Here is a 25,111-nt window from a genome sequence, read left to right as displayed (position 1 = left end):
CATTTTCAGAATCTGATCTCAGGTCAGAATGGGTTAATCAGACCAGTGTGTGTCCAGTGGGAAACCTCGTATAAATCTGATCTCAGGTCAGAATGGGTTAAGGCTCATTAGCTGCCGAGAGGGGGCTAGTTTGGCAGGGATAAGTGGCATATTGTAACTAGAACCGGCGTTACACACAGCCAACGGGCGTTATGGAGGGCAGCAATGAATAAACTTCCATAATGGGGAAAGAATACAGTCTCTTTGAGAAAGAGAGAGGGGGGTGTAATCACTACTACCATAACGGCCATAATCTTTATGGCGTTCCAGGGCTAATTTGGCACAGAGGAATCTTTGGCGCGTTTGTGTTATCTCTTACACGGGAGATGAAGTCAGCACTGGCTAAAAGACCATAAGCGAGGGTAGCAGAGAGATTACAGTGGCTGTAAACACGTTGAATTGTTTCATCCAACGATCCGCCCTGTTAAATACGCTAAACCCGCTGTTTTGTTTAATTTTTTGAGTGGTGCAACCACTCCGACAACCAGCAATGTCTGTGTACACCTATGTAATGTATGTATGTGTTCACCTATGTGTGTGTTAATGAGCACCAGTATGAGTACCAGTAGGGGGCGCTGTTGTGCCATGCAGAAACAGAGAGAGAGAGAGAGAGAGAGTGCTGACTGTTGCCTGCTAATGAGAGAGAGAAACTCAAGAAATCAAGCCATGCTCTCTGGGCTGCTAGGGCTTCTGGGAAAATGAGCCCCAACGCAAGTGGACGCCGTTCGTTTGGACTACAACATGCGGTGGAGGCGGTCATTGTTTCGCATTGTAATGGCGGCTCGTTTTTCTCTTCAAGAACAACAACCCATCGGACTATTTTTCGCCGGATTTTCGTCGAACAAAGCTGCAAATACTTCGGCGTATGCTCCAAAAGGTAATAAAGACAATCTAGGCAGTGTGTGACACGAAAATGTGAGCTGTAATCATATTCCATCATATTCACATGCTTTTGGAGAGAAATGAGAGACTCCATGCAGTCAATTTCAGTAGTAGAGGCCTGCAGAGGGGAGCTGTATGTGTCTGTGACTGTGCCCAGGTGATGGTCGTTATTGATGCTCATTAATACATCAAGGAAGGCAATTATGTTTGCAATGTAGTTAAATAACAATTGTGAAAAAAGCTTGGGGGGGGGGAGATAAATCATTAAAAAAAATATTTTTTTGGTCATTTGTCTGGAAAATAATTGTGTTGAACATATCGTGAAAAATCGTATCGTGAACCTCATATCGTGATACGTATCGTATCGTGAGTTGAGTGTATCGTTACATGCCTATATACAAATGATACACTTAACGTTCTAAAAGCAGGAGACTCCTACCGGCAGCATGGCCTCGGCCCACTCCCCGTGGCCCCTCTGGAGCAGCTTGATGCGGTCGATGTCGTAGCAGATCTGGACCAGGTCTCCCACCAGGAACTGAGAGCTTCCGCCCTCCGCCCCGGCTGCCGCGTCTCCGCTGCGCACCACGTTGGCCTTGGTCAGCACCGCGGGGTTAAACGTCCACCTGAGGACACACACACACACACACACACACACACACACACACACACACACACACACACACACACACACACACACACACACACACACACACACACACACACACACACACACACACACACACACACACACACACACACACACACACACACACACACACACACACACACACACACACACACACACGTCAGTAAACTCATAACCAGAAAATGTCATAGCGATGTCATGTAACACAGTGACGGCTTATAGTTGCACAATATAATGGGTTTTTTTTGAGTGGTGCAACCACTCCCAAGGAACAGCAATGTCCGTGTCCGCCTATGTGTGTGTTGTTCACCTATATGTATGTGTCGGTTAATGAGCACCCGTATGAGTACCAGTAGGGGCGCTGTTGTGCCAGAAACAGAGAAAGTGAGAGAGAGAGAGAGAGGAGGGGGGGGGGGAGAGGGGAGTTGCACCACTCGGTTCACACGGGTGTGATTTTTTCCTCAACTACAGAAATCCGTACGCAACTAAAGTCATAGGAATTTGCAGTCAACCCCCCCCCCCCCTCCCCCTCCCCTTCTCCGCTCCCTCCATTGGCTCCCGGTCGCTGCCCGCACAGAGTAAAACACTCTGATCAGCCAAACGCAGGGAAGCTGGGAAGTACATTCACTAAAAACGCTGGAACAACGCTCCCAATGTCCCACACTCTTCTCCCTTCTGGCTCCAAAACTATGGAATGCACTTCCCCGTTGCAATCGGAACTGCAAACGCACTCCCCTTAAGTCCCGATCTTCCGCCGTAGTCTGAAAACCCACCTCTTCAGACTCTATTTTAGACGGTAATAATAATAATAATAATAATAATATATACGATTTATATAGCGCTTTTATGGGTACCCAAAGTCGCTTTACAGAAAGAAGTACAGACATATTTATTAGAAAACTATTTAAAGTACGTAGCACTTGCCCTAGCCTCGCTCGGCTCAACTTATGTAAATTAGACAGCATTTAGACATAGCACTCTATAGAATATACTCATGGTATCATTATATTAGATATCCCACCGTTAGGTTACGTATTACGTATGATTCTTGAGGACTATTGTTATGTATTTGATGTTCTACCATGTTTCGTTCATGCTTACTGTAAATCACTCTGGATTAAAAGGGGTTATATGTAGAGTTTACAATTGTAGTCACAACTATAAGACCAAAGCAATCGATCGATGGACTATTGATGGGGACTACGAGGAGAAAGCCCTATTTACAACAACTTTGGTTACAAATTTGAACCGGCAGTAATAAATGATCATATCAAAGTAATTAAACATTCAATAATTGAAAGTCTGACTTAATTTATATCCAGGCATGGCATCAGATCAAGCTAGGAACAAAATTAATTAATCATGCAAAAAAGATTTCCTCCCCCGAAGTACTAAAAAAATAAGAAGAAAGAAAAAGAAAAAAGATTGATGGGACAGATTACATTCAGAGGGAATATTCAAATACACATTTCTGACAACATCAGCCGGGCACGAATTTACTGTAGGCAAAGTAAGGTATTTGCCTTAACCCATTTTGGGCGGGAACCCCTTTTGGTGTTAGCGTTAGCAGATCTACAAGCTCATAGCGAGCTTGTAGGTCTGCTATTTTTGAAAAATCAAAGAACGACTGACATGGAAACATAGCTTTTTCAGAAAACTGTCATTTTCAGACAGACATTTTTAGAATCTGATCTCAGGTGAAAATGGGTTAATCGTTTACGTTTTTGCCTCCTCTCAGCCGAGAGGCTTATTGTGCATTATTTGTGTTGTCTTTCAAGGCTGCCAGACAGTGTATCAGACCGAAGAACACACATCTATTCTCTCTCTGTGTCCTGTGTGTCTGGAAGGTGTTGTTGGGTCTTTTGACACTCGAGTGGCTAGCCCATTTTGGGTGGGAACCCCTTTTGGTGTTAGCATTACGCCATGCTTTAGCTATTGAAAAATAGCAGATCTACAAGCTCATAGCGCGCCACTGAGTGGCGCGCCACAAGCTTGTAGGTCTGCTATTTTTGAAAAATCGAAGAACCACTGACATGGAAACATAGCTTTTTCAGAAAACTGTCAGGATGTAGGATTTTTTAGAATCTGATCTCAGGTCAGAATGGGCTAGATGCCTGTATGTCTAGCATCCCCCCAGAACCGCTTTTCACGGGTCACGACACACAACAACAATGTCCCGACCTCATTCTTCATTTGATTCTTGAGACAGCAGAGAGACACGCGATGGCAACCGGAGAAAGTAAAACGTTTTGTCCCGGGGCAAACTTTATTTTCGACACGAGGACGCCTCTAAAACCTGTAGGCGTACATCACCACCCGCACCGGGGGGAGAACCAGAGGACCCTCGTTTTGCTGCTTTTGCTTCTGTCGCCGGTCTCCACAGAAACAACTTTTTGGCATCTGCCACTTGAATTAAGTTGACTTGATTGATTGACATAAAAAAAGGGCCTGTCAGCTCAAACCCATGATGCAATACTTTGTTTTCCTTACTTTGTTGCTGCTCACAAATGTCAGTAGAATTACAAATTAAATCCAAAACCCTTAACTATTCCATTTTCCTATTCCAAAGCCGCCCCAGGTACATTTTTAAACTACAGTATTTTCAGCAATGGGATTATAATTTTTTCGGTGAGTAGATCTTGTTGAACTGGTCATTTTCAAAGTATCTCACAAGTAAAAAGAAGTGTGGGCACCCCTAGATCGAGGACTCAGAGCCACCAACTCAACCAATCAATGGAAAATGTGGTCCGCCTGCCTCGTATAGAGCATCCCTTTCATGACGACGCCAGGAAATCATTTCCAAATACATTTCATAAAGTATTTTTTTAAGACCTTTAAAGCGTCGTACAAAGCCAACTTGAGTTCACAAAACACAAAACACAATATTTTGGACCAAATATTTTGGTGGTGGTTTTGGGCTTGTTTTTTGGAGGCGAGTTTGGCTTATTTCTCTCACTAAAGAGTCGTTCAACACTGGCAGAACACCTCACCTGTTCCCACTGGGGTACTGGACGACGATGTCGTGGTCCTCGTCGATGCCACACACCGTCCCGGTGGTGGTGAGGGTCTCGAACATGCCGTCCGTCCAGCCACCGTGACCGTGCTGCAGGGACTGGACGATCTCCAGGTCCAGGTCGATGTTGACCAGGTCTCCGATCTGAAGACCACCGGGGTTCCTGTTTCCGTTCTGCTCACCTGGGGGAAGGAGGACGGACAGTCGGGACTCGGTATAAGAACCAAAAAAAAGGGAATAATTGCTCAATCCCCTTAACCCATTCTGACCTGAGATCAGATTCTAAAAGTGTCTTCTACATCCTGACAGTTTTCTGAAAAAGCTATGTTTCTATGTCAGTCGTTCAAAAATAGCAGACTTACAAGCTCGTGGCGCGCTATGAGCTTGTAGATCTGCTATTTTTCAATAGCTAAAGCATAACATAATGCTAACACCAAAAGGGGTTCCCCTCTTGGTGTTTTCAAGCGTTACGTTACACTTTAGCTATAGAGAGTATGCACATGCATGATTTTCCCATCAGGACACGCCCCCCTCATCTAGACTGAGAGTGGCAAAACATTGAGCAGCATGGAGTGTTGGAAGCGCTCGTTGGAAATCACTCAACCGTCCTGCGTATACCACCCGTTTATAAATGTCACATGATGCAGGAGGCAGCAAAATGTTATTGAAAACAAGCACTTCCAAACTCTGACACTGGCATTTCTTGACAGAAAGTAGCTCATGGCGTTTCTATGGTAGATGTTTTATGAAACAAACTTTGCAGAGAGAAAGAGGATAATTCAAGCTTTTCGTGCAGCTGCAATGTTGGCGAGTTTAACATTGTTTAATGCAATCAGACAGGACTTTTCTGTTTGGATGAATGGGCTGTCAAGGCCAGAAAGTCGGGGGTTTTTTTCAACTCAGTGGGCATTCCCGCATAACTTCCAGGTACGATGATGTCACGCGCTATACCCTCTATTGAAAAATAGCAGATCTACAAGCTCATAGCGCGCCACCGAGTGCCGCGCTATGAACTTGTAGGTCTGCTATTTTTGAAAAATCGTGAAAATGTGGCACAAATCTTTGAATATATATACTTTCAGAACCTTTTTAACTCAAATCTTTGCTTCTGGGGGGGTCTCTGGAACAACATATTTTCAGATGGGGGTCGGCGGCAAAATACAGATAATTCTGGGGGTCCTTGACATGAAAAAGGTTTGAGCACCACTGACATAGATACATGGGTTTTTCAGAAAACTGATTTAGAAGACATTTTGTAGAATCGAGCTCAGGCCTAAATGGGTTAAAAAGGTGGTGCAATTTCTTTGTTGAAATATGTGATAAATAGCTCTAAATTAGTATAGTAGTAATCCCAGCTCTTCAATCAACAGAGAATTAAATCTTCTGGTTAGGATTGCACTTTTATTCAATCAGGAGAGAGAACTCACGCGGCAGGATACAGGAACACATTTAAAATAAAACGCCATCAATATTCTATTTCTTTCATAAATAGGGAAACTTTCACTCAATAGGGACTCCTGTCCCAAATTGATGATGTCATATGCCCATATGGTCTACCCCAATGGAATATGGAATGCATATGCTAATAAAAAACAATGTAATACTTCCTACGGTTAATATGAGCATCAAAACAATATTTTAAATACTTATTAGCACGTGCATTCCATACATTCCATAGGGATGGACCACACATATGACGATGGGAGCAGTTCCTATTGAGTGAAAGATTTTTTTACACTCATTGTAATGAAAGAAATAAAATATTTAAGGTGAAAAAAAAATGAAAATAAACAAAACGATTAATTTTTTAATTTTTTAGAGGGCAAGTATAATTAGGCAAATTTTTCTTATTAGCCAGGGATCCATTTAAACACTTGAGCCCCATTTTAAAATGTCCAGAAGATTTCTACAAGCTCACAACGCGTTGCATCACAATGCTGAGTTGTTGTTGTTTCATGATTTAAAAATCATGAAAATATTTCCTTTTTTAATTTATTTTTTAATGTTTTTTTGAAAATGTAGGAAACAAAACAATAAAAGGGACCCATAAAAAAAGTGTCCGTGACGGGGCAGTATGTAATGGAGTGCAGCAGGCTATGCATTCTATAAAGAAAAGCGCTGGACTGTATAGGGGATGATGATGACGCCATCGCACTGTACTGTACTGTACTGTACTGTAGGGGCTCTGCTGCAGTGTTGGAACGGGCTGCCAGGCCCTTGCCCAGATACCCCTTAAAGCCAGGAAGTCACTAAGAAAAACATTTCCCTACTGGGAATTCTTGGAATGCTGTGCAGGCCCGGCAGGCATGACCCAACGACTACCACCACTACCTATCAAGGCAACCAAGCAGGTGTGACTGTGTAAGTGCTGCCATCTGGTGGCCTTGGCGTGTAACTGCCGACAGACAGACAGAACACACACAACTCTACCCTAACGCCCTTGGAATCCACTGCACCAGAACACTGGAGAGAGGGAAAAGGGATTGGTGCAATAATGAGGGTGGGCACAGATCACTGGGCTGTAGTACTTACCCAGGACAGGGCAGTGGTCACGGTAGAACGAGCCTCCTTTGGCGTCCTGCACGCATTTCAGGTCCGACTGGAGGCAGAGAGAGAATGAAATAATTAGCCTGATCATGAAGTGTGTGTGTGTGTGTGTGTGTGTGTGTGTGTGTGTGTGTGTGTGTGTGTGTGCGTGTGTGTGTGCGTGTGTGTGTGTGTGTGTGTGTCCCAGAGAATGGGGGACAACAAAGTTACCCTAAGGGCAAGCAAGGACAATGAAACATTACGTTGCTGCTGCTGGTGGAAAAAATAAAGCGTGTTATCGCAATATCGTGTTATGTTTTTTTTTTTTTGATGACTCAGTAGATGTGCAGCCACTGTGGCAGCGTTAGAGGGCAGAGATGATTACAAGGCAGTGCAGACATTCCTCTGAAGTGATGGGACCGCGTAGCAGCACTATAGGCCTCGGGAACACACACACACACACACACACACACACAAGTCCAAACACACACACACAAAAAAAAAAAAGACAAACCTGCGCCGACAGGGATTAAAGTTGATCTTATTGTGATGCTGATCTGCACAAAATAATTACTATACACTGTCAAGATCGTCCGTGGTCATTTAACTCAACTTCAAATGTTAACCAAATGGATTTGTGGTTAAATGAGCACTGAGGATTTGACTGTGTGAGAACACAGGAGAGGGAGTTTTTGTGTGTACATTTACTAGGCTGCAGTGGCTGGTTTCTTTTTTCTTTTTTCTCCCATGTACAGGTTTGTTTTTAGTTCAATGTTTTAAAAATGCCATTGACAATGAAGGGGAAAATGTACGTCATCTTGTCCCCAACACAAACATTAAATGCCATTAACAATAAAGACAATTTAATGTTTGTTTTGTCACCGTTTGTTTTACATCGCCATTACATCACCTAAATCAACATGAGTTAGACTTAAATATATTAGCGCCCCTCACGGTCACACGGGTGTGATTTTTACACGTGCTCACAGTCTCTCACAGAGTGGGGTGCTTGGGTTAAAGATGGCCGTGCTGAAGGGGAGGGCTGGTTTAATCTATGACTTGCTTAATACAGCAGCAGATGCCGTCTACGGACTACCTTACCCTCAAGACCGTTTCAGCCTATTAGGACAACAAAGGACAAGTCTGTTACACGGCCGAGAAACCTCATTGGACCCTTCGAAAAAAGGCAGAGGGGGTCTCTCCACCAATGAGAGATGAAGCTTTCCATCGGGGGGTGTGTGTGCATAGCATATAGCCAGAGCACCCCCTGATAAAACCAAGGACGCCCCGTGTCCCTCTCTCATGCTGACCTCCATTTTCAACCCCCCGCCACACACACACACACACACACACACACACACACACACACCCCGCCAAAAGGACCAGATTGCCTTTATCATGTAGATATGTCTCTCTTTTCCAGCTGCCTACACAATAAGTGCCTCACGCATGCTGGCTGCGTGGCTCCTCCAACAAAGCCCCTGGCAACCCTCTCTGCTCTGTGGTCAAACACAAAAGCCAACATCGGGCAGCTGATCCTTTGTTAAGACGTGTGTGTGCAGTGCACTGCGCGTGTCTAGAAACTGGAAGTTAACTCACCATCCCCTCGAAGCCCACTCTGTACAGGTTCTTGGCCCCGTTGTCCCACAGCACGTAGGCAGCGCTGTGGGGGCTGGCGGCGCTCCAGTCCTGGATCTCCGTCACCTGCAGCGGAGGTTAGGCAAAAGGCAACAGAACAAAACCCAGTATTAAGTCAAAGCCGGCTGACCTCGAAATTTAAAAAAGTTTCTTCTAAATCCTCCAGTTTTCTGAATTTTTTCACGATTTTTCAAAAATAGCAGACCTACAAGCTCGTAGCTATGAGCTTGTAGATCTGCTATTTTTAAATAGCTAAACCAGATTCTACAACATGTCTTCTAAATCCTGACAGTTTTCTGAAAAACCTCATGTTTCTGTTGTCAGCGGTTCTCAAACTATTAAAGGACCACAATAATTATATGTAAGAATTATATAGAATTATATGTAACAACTAAAGTATAACATAATCCTTAAGTCCTGAATGGGCTAGCAAAAGGCATTAAAAAAAAGCACTTCAAAGAAGTTGTACGTCAATAATATGTCTTTTAGCCACTTAGGCCCTAGAATCTTCTAGGGCATATTGCAAAAAATCTCCACCCTTTGTCATACAATGACAATCACATTATATTGCAGTATGGGAGGGCCGTCTACCGACTGGCTATGCACGGGGGCAATAATTTGCCGTTTTAGATGAGCACGTCAGCTTTATTTCTCCCAACGCCCACCCCATCATGGGACAGCGCGTCGGTCTGCGTGCGGGACAGGTATACCGTAGTAGCTAATGCATAAGACTGCATTGTCTGCAGTTCTGCATGCCATTCCATCACCATGTCGAGACTTCACGGAAGGCAGGGAAATGTCAGTGAGTGTGGGGAAATCGGCAAAGGACCCAACAATTTGATTACATTTTGATTCTTTTGACTCGCAATTTGATTATGTCTCGATTCTCCGTGCGCTGCAATTTCTTTTTTTTCCTTCTTTTTCTTTCAATATGCTCCACTTTTCTCTTTTTACCGTTTTTTACTGCAGTGGAAAACCTCTCAGGTGATTTTTTTAATATACCTTTGTGACTTGCAATTGTTTCCAGAGAAGCAGTAAAAACAAGGATCAAGCACAAATGCACTAAAACACTGCACTTGTGCAACGCACGCAAGCCGTGATCCCCCCCCCCCCCCCCCCCCCAACCCCCTTCTTTTTTTAATTAAAAGTGACTGGAGTAAAGTCATCTGAAATGAAAAATCTTTTGCATTAGCAGTCATTCCAGATAAGTCTTCTTTGTCGGAATCTGGGACTCTCTTTGAATAACTGTACAGCATTCCCAGAGGACACTCTGAACCTAAGAGGCAAGAGTTGCCAATGAGCAGGAGTTGTGGAGAAACTTTGCCTTTCAAGAGGTCCTTGGCTGCCGTGTTTAACAAGAATGAAACCAATGTGAACTTAAAAGATGTCAAGTGGGTCCACAATTCCACATTATAAAAATATATGCCCAATTAGAAAACACAGAATCAAAATGATCTACATGAAGTGATTTTAACCCGTTTAGGCCTGACGTCGAAATTTAAAAACAATAAAAAAAAATCTGAAAAACCTCATGTTTCTATATCAGTGGTTCTTAATATTTCATGTCAAGAACCCCAAAAATTACATGAAATATGCCGCCGCCCCCAATCTGAAAATATGTTGTTCCAGGGACCTCCCCAGAAGCAAAGATTTGAAACTCTGAAAGAATATATTCAAAGATTTGAGGCACATTTTCACGATTTTTCAAAAAAAAGCAGACCTACAAGCTATGAGCTTGTAGATCTGCTATTTTTCAATAGCTAAATTATAACATAATGTTTAAAACACCAAAAGGGGTTCCCGCCCAAAATGGGTTAAGGCCATGTATGCATTTGTACCCATGGACGAGGCTACAGCAATTTGTAAAAAATTGCAAAAAGATGGTCGGAGCTGTGTTACAATAATTAACAGTTTAGCCTTCAGTAAAAACACATTTCAAATAATTAGATCATACGAATGCTCATTCCAAGGCATAATAAATTAACCCATTTTGGGCGGGAACCCATTATTGGCAAAATATAATAGCAGATCTATATAATATAATATAATAGCAGATCTACAAGCTCATAGCTCGCCACCGAGTGGCGCGCTACGAGCTTGTAGGTCTGCTATTTTTGAAAAATCGAAGAGCGACCGTCATAGAAGACATTTTTAGAATCTGATCTCAGGTCAGAATGGAAAACTGTCAGGATGTAGAAGACATTTTTAGAATCTGATCTCAGGTCAGAATGGAAAACTGTCAGGATGTAGAAGACATTTTTAGAATCTGATCTCAGGTCAGAATGGAAAACTGTCAGGATGTAGAAGACATTTCTTAGAATCTGATCTCAGGTCAGAATGGGTTAAGCGGCCTTAGGAGGCAACATTCGCACCACGCTGACAGCTCATCTCGGCTACGGGACATGTAATAGCGGTTTTCTGGGGAGCATATTGCTTACAGCATCATAAAACAATAATGAGATATGCCATTAAATAACAGCAAAATGAATTCTTAAATTGCCTGCAGGGTCTCTTAAATTGAATACATTGGGGTCTCTGGGGCCGGAGTCAAAATACAAGCTCTTTATGGCTCTCTCTCTCTACATTTTAATAGACAACCTCATCAGACTGCAAGGACAATTTGTCTTCTCTGAACATAATATGAATTTGAATGGGTGGGGATGAAACCAACATAAGATCTTAAAAATAGGGACCTTTTATCATTGGGGAAATTCGGAGTTGAAAAAAATAGAAAAGTTAATGTAATTCGATAGTCTATTTTTTTTTGCCAAACAATTAGCCGGCAATGTCTATTTTAGAATAACTTCCCTAGAGTACACGAACAATTAAAAAACACAGCTAAACCTCGGCTGGTTCACAACTATCTGCAGTCACATTTCATACATAACAGGGCTGTCGTATAAACGATAAAAAGATTTAGCCAGATTAATCACACATTAATAATTCATCGTCAACGTTCATATTATCCTAAAAAGATAAATGACTCTCTCCGTCGCGCTCACCCAGTTGTTTTAGCCAATAGCCGCTGCCTACTTAAATTGTGCAGCACGTTTCTGGCATGAACCCATTGTGGGAACCCCTTTTTGGTGTTTTAAACATTACGTTATAATTTAGCTATTGAAAAATAGCAGATCTACAAAAGCTCACGAGTGGCGCGCTAGGAGCTTGTAGGTCTGCTATTTTTTGAAAAATCGTTAAAATGTGCCTCAAATCTTTCAGAAAGTTTTCATGATTTTTTTTTTTTATTCAGAACATTTGTATGACTTTTTTTTATTTATTTCGATGTCAGGCCCTGAATGGATTAACTTAGTATTTTCCCCATTCAGATAGAGCCACGCACAGGATTGTTGTTTGGATCCATCAGCCCTCAGATAATAGAGCGGCGAACACACAAATCCAATTGGAGGGGGTATAATTAATGTATTAATCATTTACCACAAAATCGTCATAAACGTTAGTTTATGTTATAAATAATCTCCAGAGCGACTAGATCCCGTAGGGGGTGGAGGAGGCAAACAGTCCATCTCAAACCAAACATTATGGGAATAATAAGAGGGCTAATAAAAATTACAGTTATGGTGTGTGCAATATTAATTGTGAGATTACCATAATGACGGTAATCATTAAAGGACCACTTTTCAACCTATCTTCATATAATAGGTCCTCACTAATAAATTAATAATCATGATAAAATGGCACGGTTTTTTTTCTACTCGGTCTGTGTCACTTTTTCTTTTTTTTTTAACCGCGGTAATGAACCCGATACCGCGGTATGCGTTACATACCGGCGGTATGGCGGTATGGCGGTTATTGCACCCAGCCCTAAAACATAGCTTTTTCATCCTCCCGATGATATCGCACCTTTCCTCTCCTGCCGTTGCCCCCGTCCTGGTCCTCCCACTGCCAGTCCACTCCTCTCACCACCCGGCCCCCGGTGAAGATCCCCCTGGCCGTGATCTTCTTGGACTTGCGACGGGACTCCAGTAAGACTCTGTAAAAACAACAAGAAGACACAGAGAATGGTTCTCCGTTAACCCATTTAGGCTTGACGTCGACATTTTTAAAAAAGTACATTTTTTTAAATGTATTTTTTTCTGGAAAAACCTCATATTTCTATATCAGTGGTTCTCAATATTTCATGTCAAGAACCCCCAAAAATTATATGTATTTGGCCGCCGACCCCCATCTGAAAATATGTCATTCCAGGGACCCCCCCCCCCCCCCAGAAGCAAAGATTTGAGCTAAAAACGTTCGCTCTGAATTCAAACATTTGGGCCACATTTTCACGATTTTTCAGAAATAGCAGACCTACAAGCTCGTAGCGCGCCACTAGGTGGCGCGCTATGAGCTTGTAGATCTGCTATTCTTCAATAGCCAAATTATAACATAATGCACCAAAAGGGGTTCCCGCCCAAAATGGTTTAATGTCACTTATTTTGGCATTGGCATTATTCAAAGCTGTAAACCAAGAACACGGATGAATAAACAACAACGTATGCTGGACAAGAACGGCTACTGAAACTGAAAGCATAATAGACGTAGACAAGACGCATTTGGCCACTGGGTGGCCTCCATATTGGCACGGGGCAACTTGCCACAACTCCACTGCAAGAAATATGCCTGCGTCGACAGAAGTTGAACCGACCCCTATAGACATTTTCGGCTGTAGTTTAGCCCATTCTGACCTGAGATCAGATTCAAAAAATGTCTTCTGCATCCTTTCTGAAAAAGCTATGTTTCTATGTCAGTCGTTCTTCGATTTTTCAAAAATAGCAGACCTACAAGCTCGTAGCGCGCCACTCGGTGGCGCGCTATGAGCTTGTAGATCTGCTATTTTTCAATAGCTAAAGCATAGCTTAATGCTAACACCAAAAGGGGTTACCGCACAAAATGGGTTAGTTTCTTTTCCGGGGCTTTTGTCCTCGGGGAGGAGATGAGAAAAGGGGCTGGGAACGAGCCGCGGTTAGATAAAATGTGAAATGGCAAAATGTCATTTCAAACCACTTTCACAACCTGGCAACGCCTATTTTGAGCAAATGTATAATTTAAAAAACCTTTCTAAAATAGCTTATCGACACCAGTGCACTGCAGTGCTATTTAAAATGATAAAATGGGGCTTAAAGGAGTAGTTCGCCCCAAGATATATACATCAATCATTTTCTATCAATTGCACACCCCATGAAGCCTTGAATTCATAGATTTTTGTTTTGTTTAGTTTATTGCGTACACAAACTAAATAATGTACATTTTTTTGTGGGTGAACTACACCTTTGAAGGGATATTTCACTTTAAAAAAACTATGTTTGGTCATTTTATCGTCTACTCAGGTTTATGTGAACACCACAGACAGTTTTTGAAGTTGCTTGATTCAGTATTTAGACATTTGATATTCATTTTAGCTGCGCCGACCCCTCCTAGACAAACCCATTGTAACTTCCAAATTCCATTTTAACAAGTTAGATTCATCGAATACACCAATCCTTTAATACGGTGACTAATTTTCAATTACGTTTTAAAATGTTTGTAGACCAGCCTCTCCTCTGTAGGGGCCTGAGTAGACGTAGATGAAATGACCGAATGTTGAAAGAAAGTGAAATATCCCTTTAAGTGGTTAAAAGAACCTGGCACGACGGTGTGATGGTGGAGGTTTGCGTGCGTTTCCTTGGTTGCCCAGAAAGTGTTGTTTATAAAAGAATTGTCAGCAGGTGTTGTGGCAGCAACATACTCATTTTTATTCATTTCCACCAATAGTTCCCCCAGGACACTATCCAGAGAACGATATCATGGAGGCCAAGTTTGAGTGTGTGGTCTTTTTTCTTTTTTTAATCACAATGGAAGGGAAGCCACACTCCTTCTGACATGGGGCCAGGCTGGTGGTTTACCTTAACCCATTCTGACCTGAGATCAGATTCTAAAAATAAATAAATAAATTAAATTAAATTAAAATTATATATATATATATATATATATATATAGCCATGTGCTCGAATGCCCACTGTCGGTGGGTAAATATCAGCCAGGAGGCAATTTGAGGTCGAGTGTTGTTGTATTACTAGTGTGGCTAGCAATGGCCACAAGTATAATATAGTTATATAGATGCCTAATAAATTGCCCAGAAGATCTTACGCCGTCAAACTACAATGCACCTGTAGATGGTAGACATGGCAGCTGGACAGTGCAAGTCCAACCAAAGCAAAAACAGCTTGTGGCCTCTAGACACTCCTCCTCCCCCCCCTGCAGCAGTCAGTGAAAGAATCTTAACAAAAGGCCCCCCGACTGCTATATGCCGGTCAGAGCGCCGTGGACAGGGGACACCGCCGGCGTCCATTGTGTGCCACCATGCACCGACTGTCTCGGGGGAACTGAAGTCACACTTTAGTTGAAAAGGCCGCCAGCTGTTGGGCCATGCGTTCGTCTACTCAACATCACAATAGACGGTTTCCCCTGAAACGCGGTTGAACAGGATGCTCCCCATCTCAAATATTGCCACGGTGCAAGCTATGGCGAAATGCAGCGTGGTTTTGCTCATTCAACGCTATCTGTGGGCACATTCACGCATTGTGGAAAAACACAGTAGGAAGAATGTATCCGTCCGTCCGTCTGTCCCCCCTCCCTCCCCCTCATAAATCAATGCTATTGAACACACTTTACGTCTGTGTGTTGGTTAAGAACATATTGAACCAATGAAAGGTATTTAAAAGGTGCTTTGGAAAAAGCCTCTCAACTCCATTGGACCCTCAAACTGTCTGCTAAAGCAGCTAACTCCACCACCTCTCCCCCTCGCATGCAAGTAGTTGGCAATGTATAAAGTCACAACACCAACTTGGATGAATGAGGCCGTTTGGCATCGTTTTCTTCATTTCCTGAAAAATGTATATTTTAATGTGTATTTTTCATTTGCTGAACATTTTGTAGGTGGTATCTTCCCGAGTAAATGTGTAAAATGCTATCAAATCTAAAGTCTTGCTTTCAGCCATTTTTGTAATAAGGACAAGTATATTTGCATAAATGAATACTGTATAACAAGACAATGATAAGATCAAAGTAAAAGTTCTACGACTTAAATCACACACGTTACTGCAGTGAAATTTGTTTCCTGCATTTGACCCATCTCTTGGAGCAATGAGCCGCAGCCAAGGAGCGGTGAGCTGCAGCCGTGCCGCGCTCGGGAATCATCCGATTAGTTGATTTGACCCCCCAATCCAATCCATTGATGCCGAGTGCCAAGCAGGGAGGCATTGGGTCCAATTTTTACAGCCTTTGGTATGACCTGTCCGGGGATCGAACCCCGACCTCCCAGTTTCAGGGCGGACACTCTAACCACTTGCGAGACGTGGCCAAAGCATTTCCGGAGGTCCCCAGCCCAAAACGTTGAGAACCCCAGATCTATACAAATACATCTTCTAGTCCTTTGTAATAAGACAGAGCTATAGGAAGGGTATGGCCTGGTCAGCCTGCAATGACATGCATAAGATCTGGTCATCCCAGATTAGTAAGATGTTAAAAGTAAAAAAATATTTAGGACGACCGTTGAGCCGATTCTACTCTATGGCTCCGAGACATGGACACTTTCAAAGAAACTAGAGAAACGGTTGGATGGCACTTACACCCGCCTTCTAATGAGAGCGCAAAATCTGTCTTGGAAGAGCCACCCATCGACTAATCTAATATACGGCAACCTTCCCCGTGTTTCTTCACTAGTCCAATCCAGAGGATTTTTGGTTTTCCGGCCACTGCTACAGAGCTGACAATGAGGTTATATATCTTCCCTTCTCCTCTGGAGTCCTGCCTCAAAGCAGACCAGAGGTAGAAAACTGTCGTTCCCTGATGTCATCGCTATAGGGACACATGCATCAGTAAGCAGGAACTGGGGGTGGCAACGAAGGACCGGGAAGTCTGGCGTGGCGTTGTGAAATCCATGATCTCGACCGCGGTCGAAAAATGATGATGATGAATAGGAGCTACTATTACTATCATTATTATATGATCATCATTGAAAGAACCTATCCTGGAGGTTGAGCTGTTGCCTGGCAACAGTGAGCAAGGAGTGGTGAAGACTGGACACATGCGTTGTGGTTGGCTGAGAGGCAGGTCTCAGACAAGGACTCTCAAATGTCACATACCGTAGTAGGTAACGGAGTGAACTGCTGGGTCACCCCATACACGAGGTGTTAAACTGCGTTCAGACTTCGATAGTCAACACTTTTTTTTTTTTGGCCAGGGAATCTTTCAGAAATAAAGGCGCTAGAGTGCCAAGCAGATGAGGCAGATTTTACTCTGAAAAGCCACGCCCTTCCATTTCCCCCCCAAAACCGGAAGGTGAAATCTTCCATTTACTACCTCGCGCTAATAAGTCTGATCTCTCTATTAGAAGCGTTAATGTTCTAAACGAGATGCTTGATGAAGTCAAAAATTAGGACGCCGTTCTGATCAAAACCACGGACAGCGCTGTAGGGAGATTGTTGGCCCGTAAACCAGGAAGTGAATGGCTGCGTGCGCAGCAAAAACAGCCCCGGGACGGACGAGCAAGGCGTTGCCTATAGCTGTAAAATAATGGATTTTAACGATTTAATTTGAGAGGACATGTGGACTCGTCTTTAGCATCATAAGTGTTATGAGCGGTGCAAATACATTACAAAGTCAATGCAAAGACGAGAAGTTTTCCGAACGGCCTTGTGGCATCTTCGAAAAATCCAACTGAAGCGACCTTCTTTCCAACCCTCCGACAATGACCCCCAATAGCCAATCAGCGCTGATGATGTCCGGAACCCCCAGAAATGTTTTTGGCTGTTTGATGATGTCATTCATCCAGTTCCAACTGAAGTACTGAACTGACCGCCGCGACTCAGCAACGGTGGAATATATACACACAAACCCTCTGCAAAGACATAGGTAGGAACTAATTCTGCTGCTCAGACATGATATAGTAGCCGGTAGCAGGAATTATATAAAATATATTGAACCACTCGTTCACCCGTCTCGAGTGGGTCCATTTGGTTACACTCAAAGTTACATTACTGCGTCTCTACAGCCAATCGGCGCGCGACACGAGCAAAGGGACTTTTGTTTGTTTTTTTACCAACGCTGACCAAAGTGAAGCGATTTACAACCTGTTGGAAAAACAAAACAGACCAACGCCGCAGAGACTAACCTCTCGCTGCCAGGAGTGGTGATCCGGTAGAAGCGGTGTCTCAGGTGATGCTTGTCTCCATGGTAACAGGTGGTGCAGAGGTCATAGTTGGTGCACTCGGCACACTTCCAGCGAATCCCGATGATGGGCTGTTGGCGGCAGGTGTCGCACATGGTCCCGTCATGCTTGATGCCTGAGGGGGAACGCAAAGCAAGGGGGACACCTCTCAGTGGGAGCTATAGCTTGTAGATCATATCGCAAGAATAGTCGCCCACCATTGTGACATAGTTGACATGCTATCGTGTGGTTGAAACTAAAATGGCTTTGGTTTTAACAACTTTAAGTTCACCCTATCCCCCTATCCTGGGCAGGTCAAAATAGGGAAACAGGAAATAGGCAAACATTCAGCAAATATAAGAGTGTTACAGGCTCATACAACTAAGATTTGTCCAACAGTGGAATATCTACACAATTAAACTATGTGTATACACTATAGAGCGCTATGTCTCATGTCTATTGTATACATGAAATGCTATCATAATTACATAAATTGAACCTTTGCATACACCTGTAACTGTAAGGTCGTCGAGGCTACGGCAAGTGCTACGGGCTAAGATGGAATCTGAAGAGGTGGGCTTTCAGACTACGGCAGAAGATTGGGAGTGAGTCTGTGAGTGAGTTTTGGAGCCAGAAGGGAGAGGAGTTTGGGAGTTGTCCCATAACATAGCATTACGGGTAGTGGTCGACCAATTAATTAATCTGCGTCGTATGCTTAATTTTTAATAATTGTCATCAGCAGATGGGCGATTCTTCTTTTTCTTCAGTATCTGCAGTTTAGAACATTGACTGATCACGATTAGCTTTCTAAAATTCTATGTGTCCATGAACATGTGCATGTATCTAAACACAGAGGTAAATAACTGTTTCACATTATAAATGTTGTATTTAATTAGATCAATCACTAATCATGAGGTTGTAGATTGGCTCTTTCCCGGCCCGAGAGAAAAAAGGAGAGGTCCAAGACAGACCGCTGGGGGAAGAACAACATGGTATATAGGCCAGGGTTTACCAGGCAGGGACATTTTCCACCCATTAAACATGTAAACAAGGGGCACCCCGTGGCTCACCTGTAGGCTGGTAAGAGATCAATCAACAGCTACAACTACTTCCCACAGCAGGCTCCAACCTAGCTCTGGTCCATACTAGCTTTAATGTCGTTGCATTTAGAGCCATGTTACCGATGACTTCCCGGGGCTCGCATAAATGCAGAGCAGTCTCTTGTCTTCAGCGTAAATAAAAAGAACATTTTTGCTACTCACCAATACAAAGGCGGGTTGTTTCATTAGAAAGCCTACTTTCCTTAGTGGAAGCACTCTGAGCCCCCCACCACACGTATAAAAAGGTACGTTTTTTTGGCCAGAAAGGGATTTGTTTTCCACCAGAATTTTTTTTTAGTACTTACTTACTCTACCGATATTTCCAAGAGAAAACCTTCATAGAGAATATATTTCCTCCAGTGAAAAATAAACCCCCTTCTGGCCAAAAAGTACCTTTTATATGTGTGGTGGGGGGCTCAGAGTGCAAAGTAGGGCTGTCTAAGACACAACCCGCCTTTGTATTGGCGAGTAGCGAAAACGTTCTTTTTATTTACGCTAAAGACGAGAGGCTGGTCTGCATTTATGCGAGTCCCGGAAGTCATCGGTAAGTAACATAGCTCCAAATGCAACGGCATTTATAGAGCCATGGACCAGAGCTAGCTCCAACCTAGCCCCGCAAGCAGAACCCGAATGTAGTAAAGTTTCTGACACTTTTAAGACTTTACTGCATTGGGTCCTGCTTCACGTGGGGCTGTCGCCAGTTACGCACAAACAAATACTATGTAAACACTCCATGAGACGGACTTCTGCGCGCTTTTACCATGGTTATTCATGTATTGACTTACGAATGTGCGAACTATAAGTACCTTACATACCATACCGACACATCTCCTGTGTCGCGGAAGCCGTTAAGTATTTTTAATCCATGATTGATTAAAAATGTCGCTTCTTCCTACCTTGTTTATTGACACCTCATTGTACCGCCTATCTGGCTAGCTAGTGGTGCTACAGCTATGACGGAGCAGATCAAAGGCAGGGACGTTGCCCGCAAAGCCAACCGCACATCGGGAGGCGGTACAATAAACGGTAAATAAACAAGAAGAAATCAAAGCGACATTTTTAATCAAACATGGATTAAAAATACTTAACGGCTTCCGCGACACAGGAGATTTTATCAGAGGTATGTAAGGTACTTATAGTTCGCACATCCGTAATCAAACACAATACAAAGCGCGGTAATAGCGAGCAGATCGAAGAAAGGTTGAGTTTTTTATATCCGCGTTCCAACAATCGCATTGGAAAATCTTAGCTTGACCAGGGACCCTACGGGTCAGCCCGGTTCGGTTCGGATTGGGCTGACCCAGGGGGTTCCGAGAGGGGCTAGCTCCAACCTAACCAGGGCCATTTGATCTCAAGAGTCTGATGAGGGCACTGTCACTAGTCTACCAATCTCCACTGATCTTGTGAAGACAGACCGCATCTAACCTGACAACTTTTTTGGCAGATGGCATTTTAACATTCTGTAATGAAAAAAATGAAAAACACCACTTTAAGAAGATAAGGAGCTGAACTGAACTCTAAACTAAACTGGGCCATGTCGTGTGGTTCCCCCACCCAGGCTGCCGGTCACTGTCACATTCATTTGGCGAGGATTAAGCAACAGACATAGATATAAAAATAACATACTAATTCCCATCATCACAACCCTAATGTCCACACTAAGAGCAATGTGCTTGCCCTGGTTAACTTTGCAGCGCAGGTAAACCCTTAAGTTCACATGATCTATTTTTAATTCATTAATTTGTAAACCTGTGTACACCCTTTTTTTAGACCCTTATTGCATCTGTACACTCTTAAAGAGTTAAATTGGGGATTATAACGTGGAGATAAATTATAACGTGGAGATAAACTCAACAAATTGGTAATAACAGGTTGCCATGGGCAACCACTCTAATGCAGTGCTTCTCAAAGTGGGGTCCGGGGACCCCCAGGGGCCATTGAGGGAGTTCAAGGGGGTCCCTAGCTAAATAATAGATAGTTACGAACCATTCCAAATGGACCCTTTATATGGGTCTGTAACTCAAGAGTGTACAAATGGGTCCATTTGGTTCCATTTGTACACCCTCTGAGTTAAATGTAACATTGATTTTACAATATGAATTGTGGTCCCAGAGATGGAAATGCCAGGGGGTCCGTATCCTTATGCATGTCAATGAGGCCGGGGGGGTCCTTGAAGTTAAAATGCTTGAGAATCAGTGCTGCCTGCTAGAGCCGCAATAATCTTCTCTTATGGGGGTCCGCTTGGCAAATCTTTTCAAATGGGTGTCCGTGGTGGGATGATAATAAGTGTAAATGTGGGTGTCCTTTACCTTGACATGAAAAAGTTTGAGAAGCAGTAAGCACTGCCTCTAAAATGAGCTTTGACTACCTGTGGGAGCGCTGTCAAAGATCCTCACGTCGTAGGCGCCGGAGCAGCGGTAGTTGGCCGCGGTGCCGTTGTCCCAGACCACCACCACCTCCTCGGGACTTTCGAAACTCCTGACCGTGCCGACGTGCCCCTCTCCGCCGTCCTGTTTGCCCCACTTCCAGTCCGGTCCGCGGAGCACCCTGGCCCCGACCCCCTCCATCATCACTCGGTTATTCCTGCCCGTGGTCATTGTTGTTGTTGTTGTTGTTGTCGGCGGCGAAAAGGAGGACCCCGCAGCAGCAGCAACGCCACAGCAGCGAGTTGTATGAAGTTAGCCAGCCAGGGAGCTAATGTTGCTACTAGTCCTTTTTTTAGTGGACGAACGTGAACAAGCAACAGGACACAGAAGCTAAACAGCTAGCTACCCCCACACCACCGCCACCACCCCAAGGAAGCTGTTCAACACCACCACGCACTTTCTTACATTAAAAAAAGAAAACTATTCTCGGCGCTTTCTTTCCATGTTAACACAACGAGATGGGGAAAGCGGTCACCCACAAGCTCGCGAAGTAGAGCCACATTGCTAGATGGTTGCCAAGATCTTTGTTGGCAAACTGGATGGATGTCCCTCCTCCTCCTCCACACAACAAGAATGTATATGCCACCTCTTACTGAGTTAGCTCGGTGGCTAATGCTTCGCTAGCAAGCTAAAAAAAACCTTGTTCGTTCCTGGGTTAGCAATGTTATCGTTAAAGAACTAATGTTGTAGTCCGCCCTTCTCCTCCCCGGTCGGTGTTGTTGAATGCGAGGGAAGGGAGTGCTGCTGGGGGTTTCGTCCGTTATTATGCTGCCTTTCTTTGTCAAACGGCTCCCCGCTGGAGTCAACTCAGAATGGTCGCCATTATTGTCAATCAGACTCAGCGTTGAAGCGAGTAGAGCAGCAGAGCTAGGCTGCTAGCCACAGACAGTGAGTACAGAGTCAGACGGAGGAAACCGACCACGCACGAAGACGCCGTCGACTCGGGTCCGAAAAAAACACACTCTTGTCTTGGGTTTGTTTGGCTTGGAGCGTCATTTGACTGGCCTGACCGACCAGACCACCGGGGCGGGGCGGAGCAACGAAGAGGGTCGTCTGAGAGGATGAAGATGCGAGCGAGGGTCCATAATGAATGTGCAGGTTAAAACTCTGTAATTCTGCAAACTGTTAATAAATACTTCAATCAATAAATGTCAAGGAACCCCAAATGAACATGTAGAATAGAAATAAATGTGTTGTTGGGAACAGGGACCCCTATACAACAAGTTCACAACTGTGAGCTTGTATGATATGATATATGATATGATATACTAGGCGTCTAGGCCGATATGATAGTACTTTATTGTCAGTTTGCACTGAAATTCGTTTTGCAACCCAGCGGCCTTGTATGCAACACATATACACATTTGACATAACACAGGACAAAAAAATAATAATAAAATACAGTTACATACATAGAAAACATAAGGGCAGAGAGCAATGTCCACAGCTCAGTCTAGTTCTGGCCAAAATCCTGATTAAGCCTCAGAGTTGATTGATGGACAAAAGACCTCTTCAGTCTGACCTTATTGTATGCTGTACATCAGCTATTGATTTATGATGTTATATTAGCTACCCTCAAGGACCCCTGTGGCTGTGGGGTCCTGCAGAGACAGATTCTCGTGCATGCTTTTATTAATGACATTAAATCAGCAATTTGTTCATGTCTGCAGAGTACTCAAGGCCGGTCTTCTGGTCTCAGACAGGGACTAATTGCAGGTTGAAAGAGTCCGAGTCATGCACCAAGCTCAGATTCAGAAATATTAGTTACATACAGTACATACATACATACGTACGTGTATGTACGTAGGTACGTATACGTATGTACATATGTACGTATGTATTGGATTAAAATGGGTGAGGGTTTAAAAAAAGGCAAAAGCATGCTCTATTGGACTGGCCTAAAAATTGGCCTGAACATTCTGAGATTAGTATTCGGTTTATTGGCCACCAGATGGCATACCTTGCAAAATATGCCCTAACCTGACCTGTATGTCAGTTTGACTGTTGATGGTGACCTTTTCAAGGTTGGTAAGGTCAATAAAGGTCTAGGGATTTAGAACAGCAGAACTAGACATTAGTTAGTAGCAGTATTAGTTAGTAGTAATTGGCTGTCGATGGTGATGGTTCAATGTTGGGTGGATGAAAGGTAACGTGTATTTATACATGTATGTATGTCTGTAAGAATGGTGGTCCCTTATTGGCAGGGCCGGTTCTAGGCATAGGCGAACTAGGCGGTCGCCTAGGGCCTCAACCACTGAGGGGGCCTCGTCACAGGGAGAAGATTTTTTTGTTTCATGTATCCCTTACATGGGCTACTGGCCACATGTGGCCCCCACCTAGCTTCTTAATTTTGATCTCAAAGTGCACCAGATTGAAGCATTTTCATGGCAAATTTACAATTTTTATCCGGCGTGGCAAAGCAGGAGGGGGGGGCCTCTGTATAATATGTTGCCTAGGGCCTCAAAAGGCCTAGAACCGGCACTGATGGTCGGGGGGGTAGGACCAAGGGATTTGGGATTTGTTTATAAACATTTTGGTATTTGTTTATAAACATGTGTGATTTGTTTATAAACATTTGTGATTTATTTATAAACATTTTGGGATTTGTTTATAAACATTTGGGATTTGTTTACAAACATTTGGGATTTGTTTATAAACATTTGGGATTTGTAAGTCTCATGGGGGGGGTAGGACCACTACCAGTTGACCTGTAGTAAGTCTCATGGTCGGGGGGGTAGGACCAAGGGATTTGGGATTTGTTTATAAACATTTTGGTATTTGTTTATAAACATTTGTGATTTGTTTATAAACATTTGGGATTTGTTTACAAACATTTGGGATTTGTTTATAAACATTTGGGATTTGTAAGTCTCATGGGGGGGGGGGTAGGACCACTACCAGTTTACCTGTAGTAAGTCTCATGGTCGGGGGGGTAGGACCAAGGGATTTGGGATTTGTTTATAAACATTTTGGTATTTGTTTATAAACATTTGTGATTTGTTTATAAACATTTGTGATTTGTTTATAAACATTTGTGATTTGTTTATAAACATTTTGGGCTCTGTATAATATGTTGCCTAGGGCCTCAAAAGGCCTAGAACCGGCACTGCTTATTGGCTGTTGACGGTGAAGTAACTAAGGTAGTAAAGGTACGCTTCAAGGTAGGTATATATATATTTAGATCGAGGGCTGGTCGTAAATTCGTAGAGGTCGGCAGTATAAATGCTCGCTCTGCTTGCGCACAAGTAGGCCGCATCCTGTCTGTAGGTCTAATAAACTGTGCCTCCTTCCCATGATACTCATGATGCTTATTAAGGTTTAATTTTAATTGGAGAAGGTCAGGACAAACACTGTGATGCAGGTGTCATGGTTACAGCTTATAGCTGTGTCAGTAGGCTGGATTATATGCACACACACACACGCACGCAAGCACAAACATACACACACACACACACACAGCCTGTGCAAATCAACATGCAGGAATCCAATTACAAGCTGGCATTAATCATGACTATACACTGTACTGACTCAGCATGCATTGATGAGAAATAATAGACCTATACATACCCCCCCCCCAGCCTGCAAACTGTTAATAAAAAGTAGGCTATAGCTATTCAATCAATAAAACTGAGGCAGATTTGTTTCACGTTTCTT

The 25,111-nt window shown here is 43.4% G+C and overlaps 1 protein-coding gene across 5 annotated transcripts in view; it reads right to left on the bottom strand.

The window, feature by feature from the left end:
* Nucleotides 1-22,514, bottom strand: part of mib1 (MIB E3 ubiquitin protein ligase 1) — a 78,253-nt gene extending 55,739 nt beyond the window's left edge. For 2 of the 5 annotated variants that reach the window (XM_080778773.1, XM_080778772.1), the window contains exons 1-7: nucleotides 21,400-22,514; nucleotides 17,896-18,067; nucleotides 12,606-12,735; nucleotides 8,706-8,810; nucleotides 7,113-7,179; nucleotides 4,558-4,762; nucleotides 1,361-1,544 (exon numbers count right to left, since the gene is read on the bottom strand). In XM_080778773.1, coding sequence (XP_080634899.1) covers nucleotides 1,361-1,544; nucleotides 4,558-4,762; nucleotides 7,113-7,179; nucleotides 8,706-8,810; nucleotides 12,606-12,735; nucleotides 17,896-18,067; nucleotides 21,400-21,628 — 1,092 coding nt within the window. In that variant the 5' untranslated portion in view covers nucleotides 21,629-22,514. The remainder of the gene's footprint in view (nucleotides 1-1,360; nucleotides 1,545-4,557; nucleotides 4,763-7,112; nucleotides 7,180-8,705; nucleotides 8,811-12,605; nucleotides 12,736-17,895; nucleotides 18,068-21,399) is intronic. The other 3 variants (XM_080778770.1, XM_080778771.1, XM_080778774.1) reach the window with 2 other exon arrangements.
* Between the last annotated feature and the right edge of the window lie 2,597 nt (nucleotides 22,515-25,111).

Source organism: Protomyctophum bolini (assembly GCF_963924005.1).
Source record: "Protomyctophum bolini genome assembly, chromosome: 12".
NCBI lineage: Eukaryota > Metazoa > Chordata > Actinopteri > Myctophiformes > Myctophidae > Protomyctophum > Protomyctophum bolini.
Note: the sequence above shows the minus strand (reverse complement) of the source record. Positions and strands in the feature narration are given on the sequence as shown.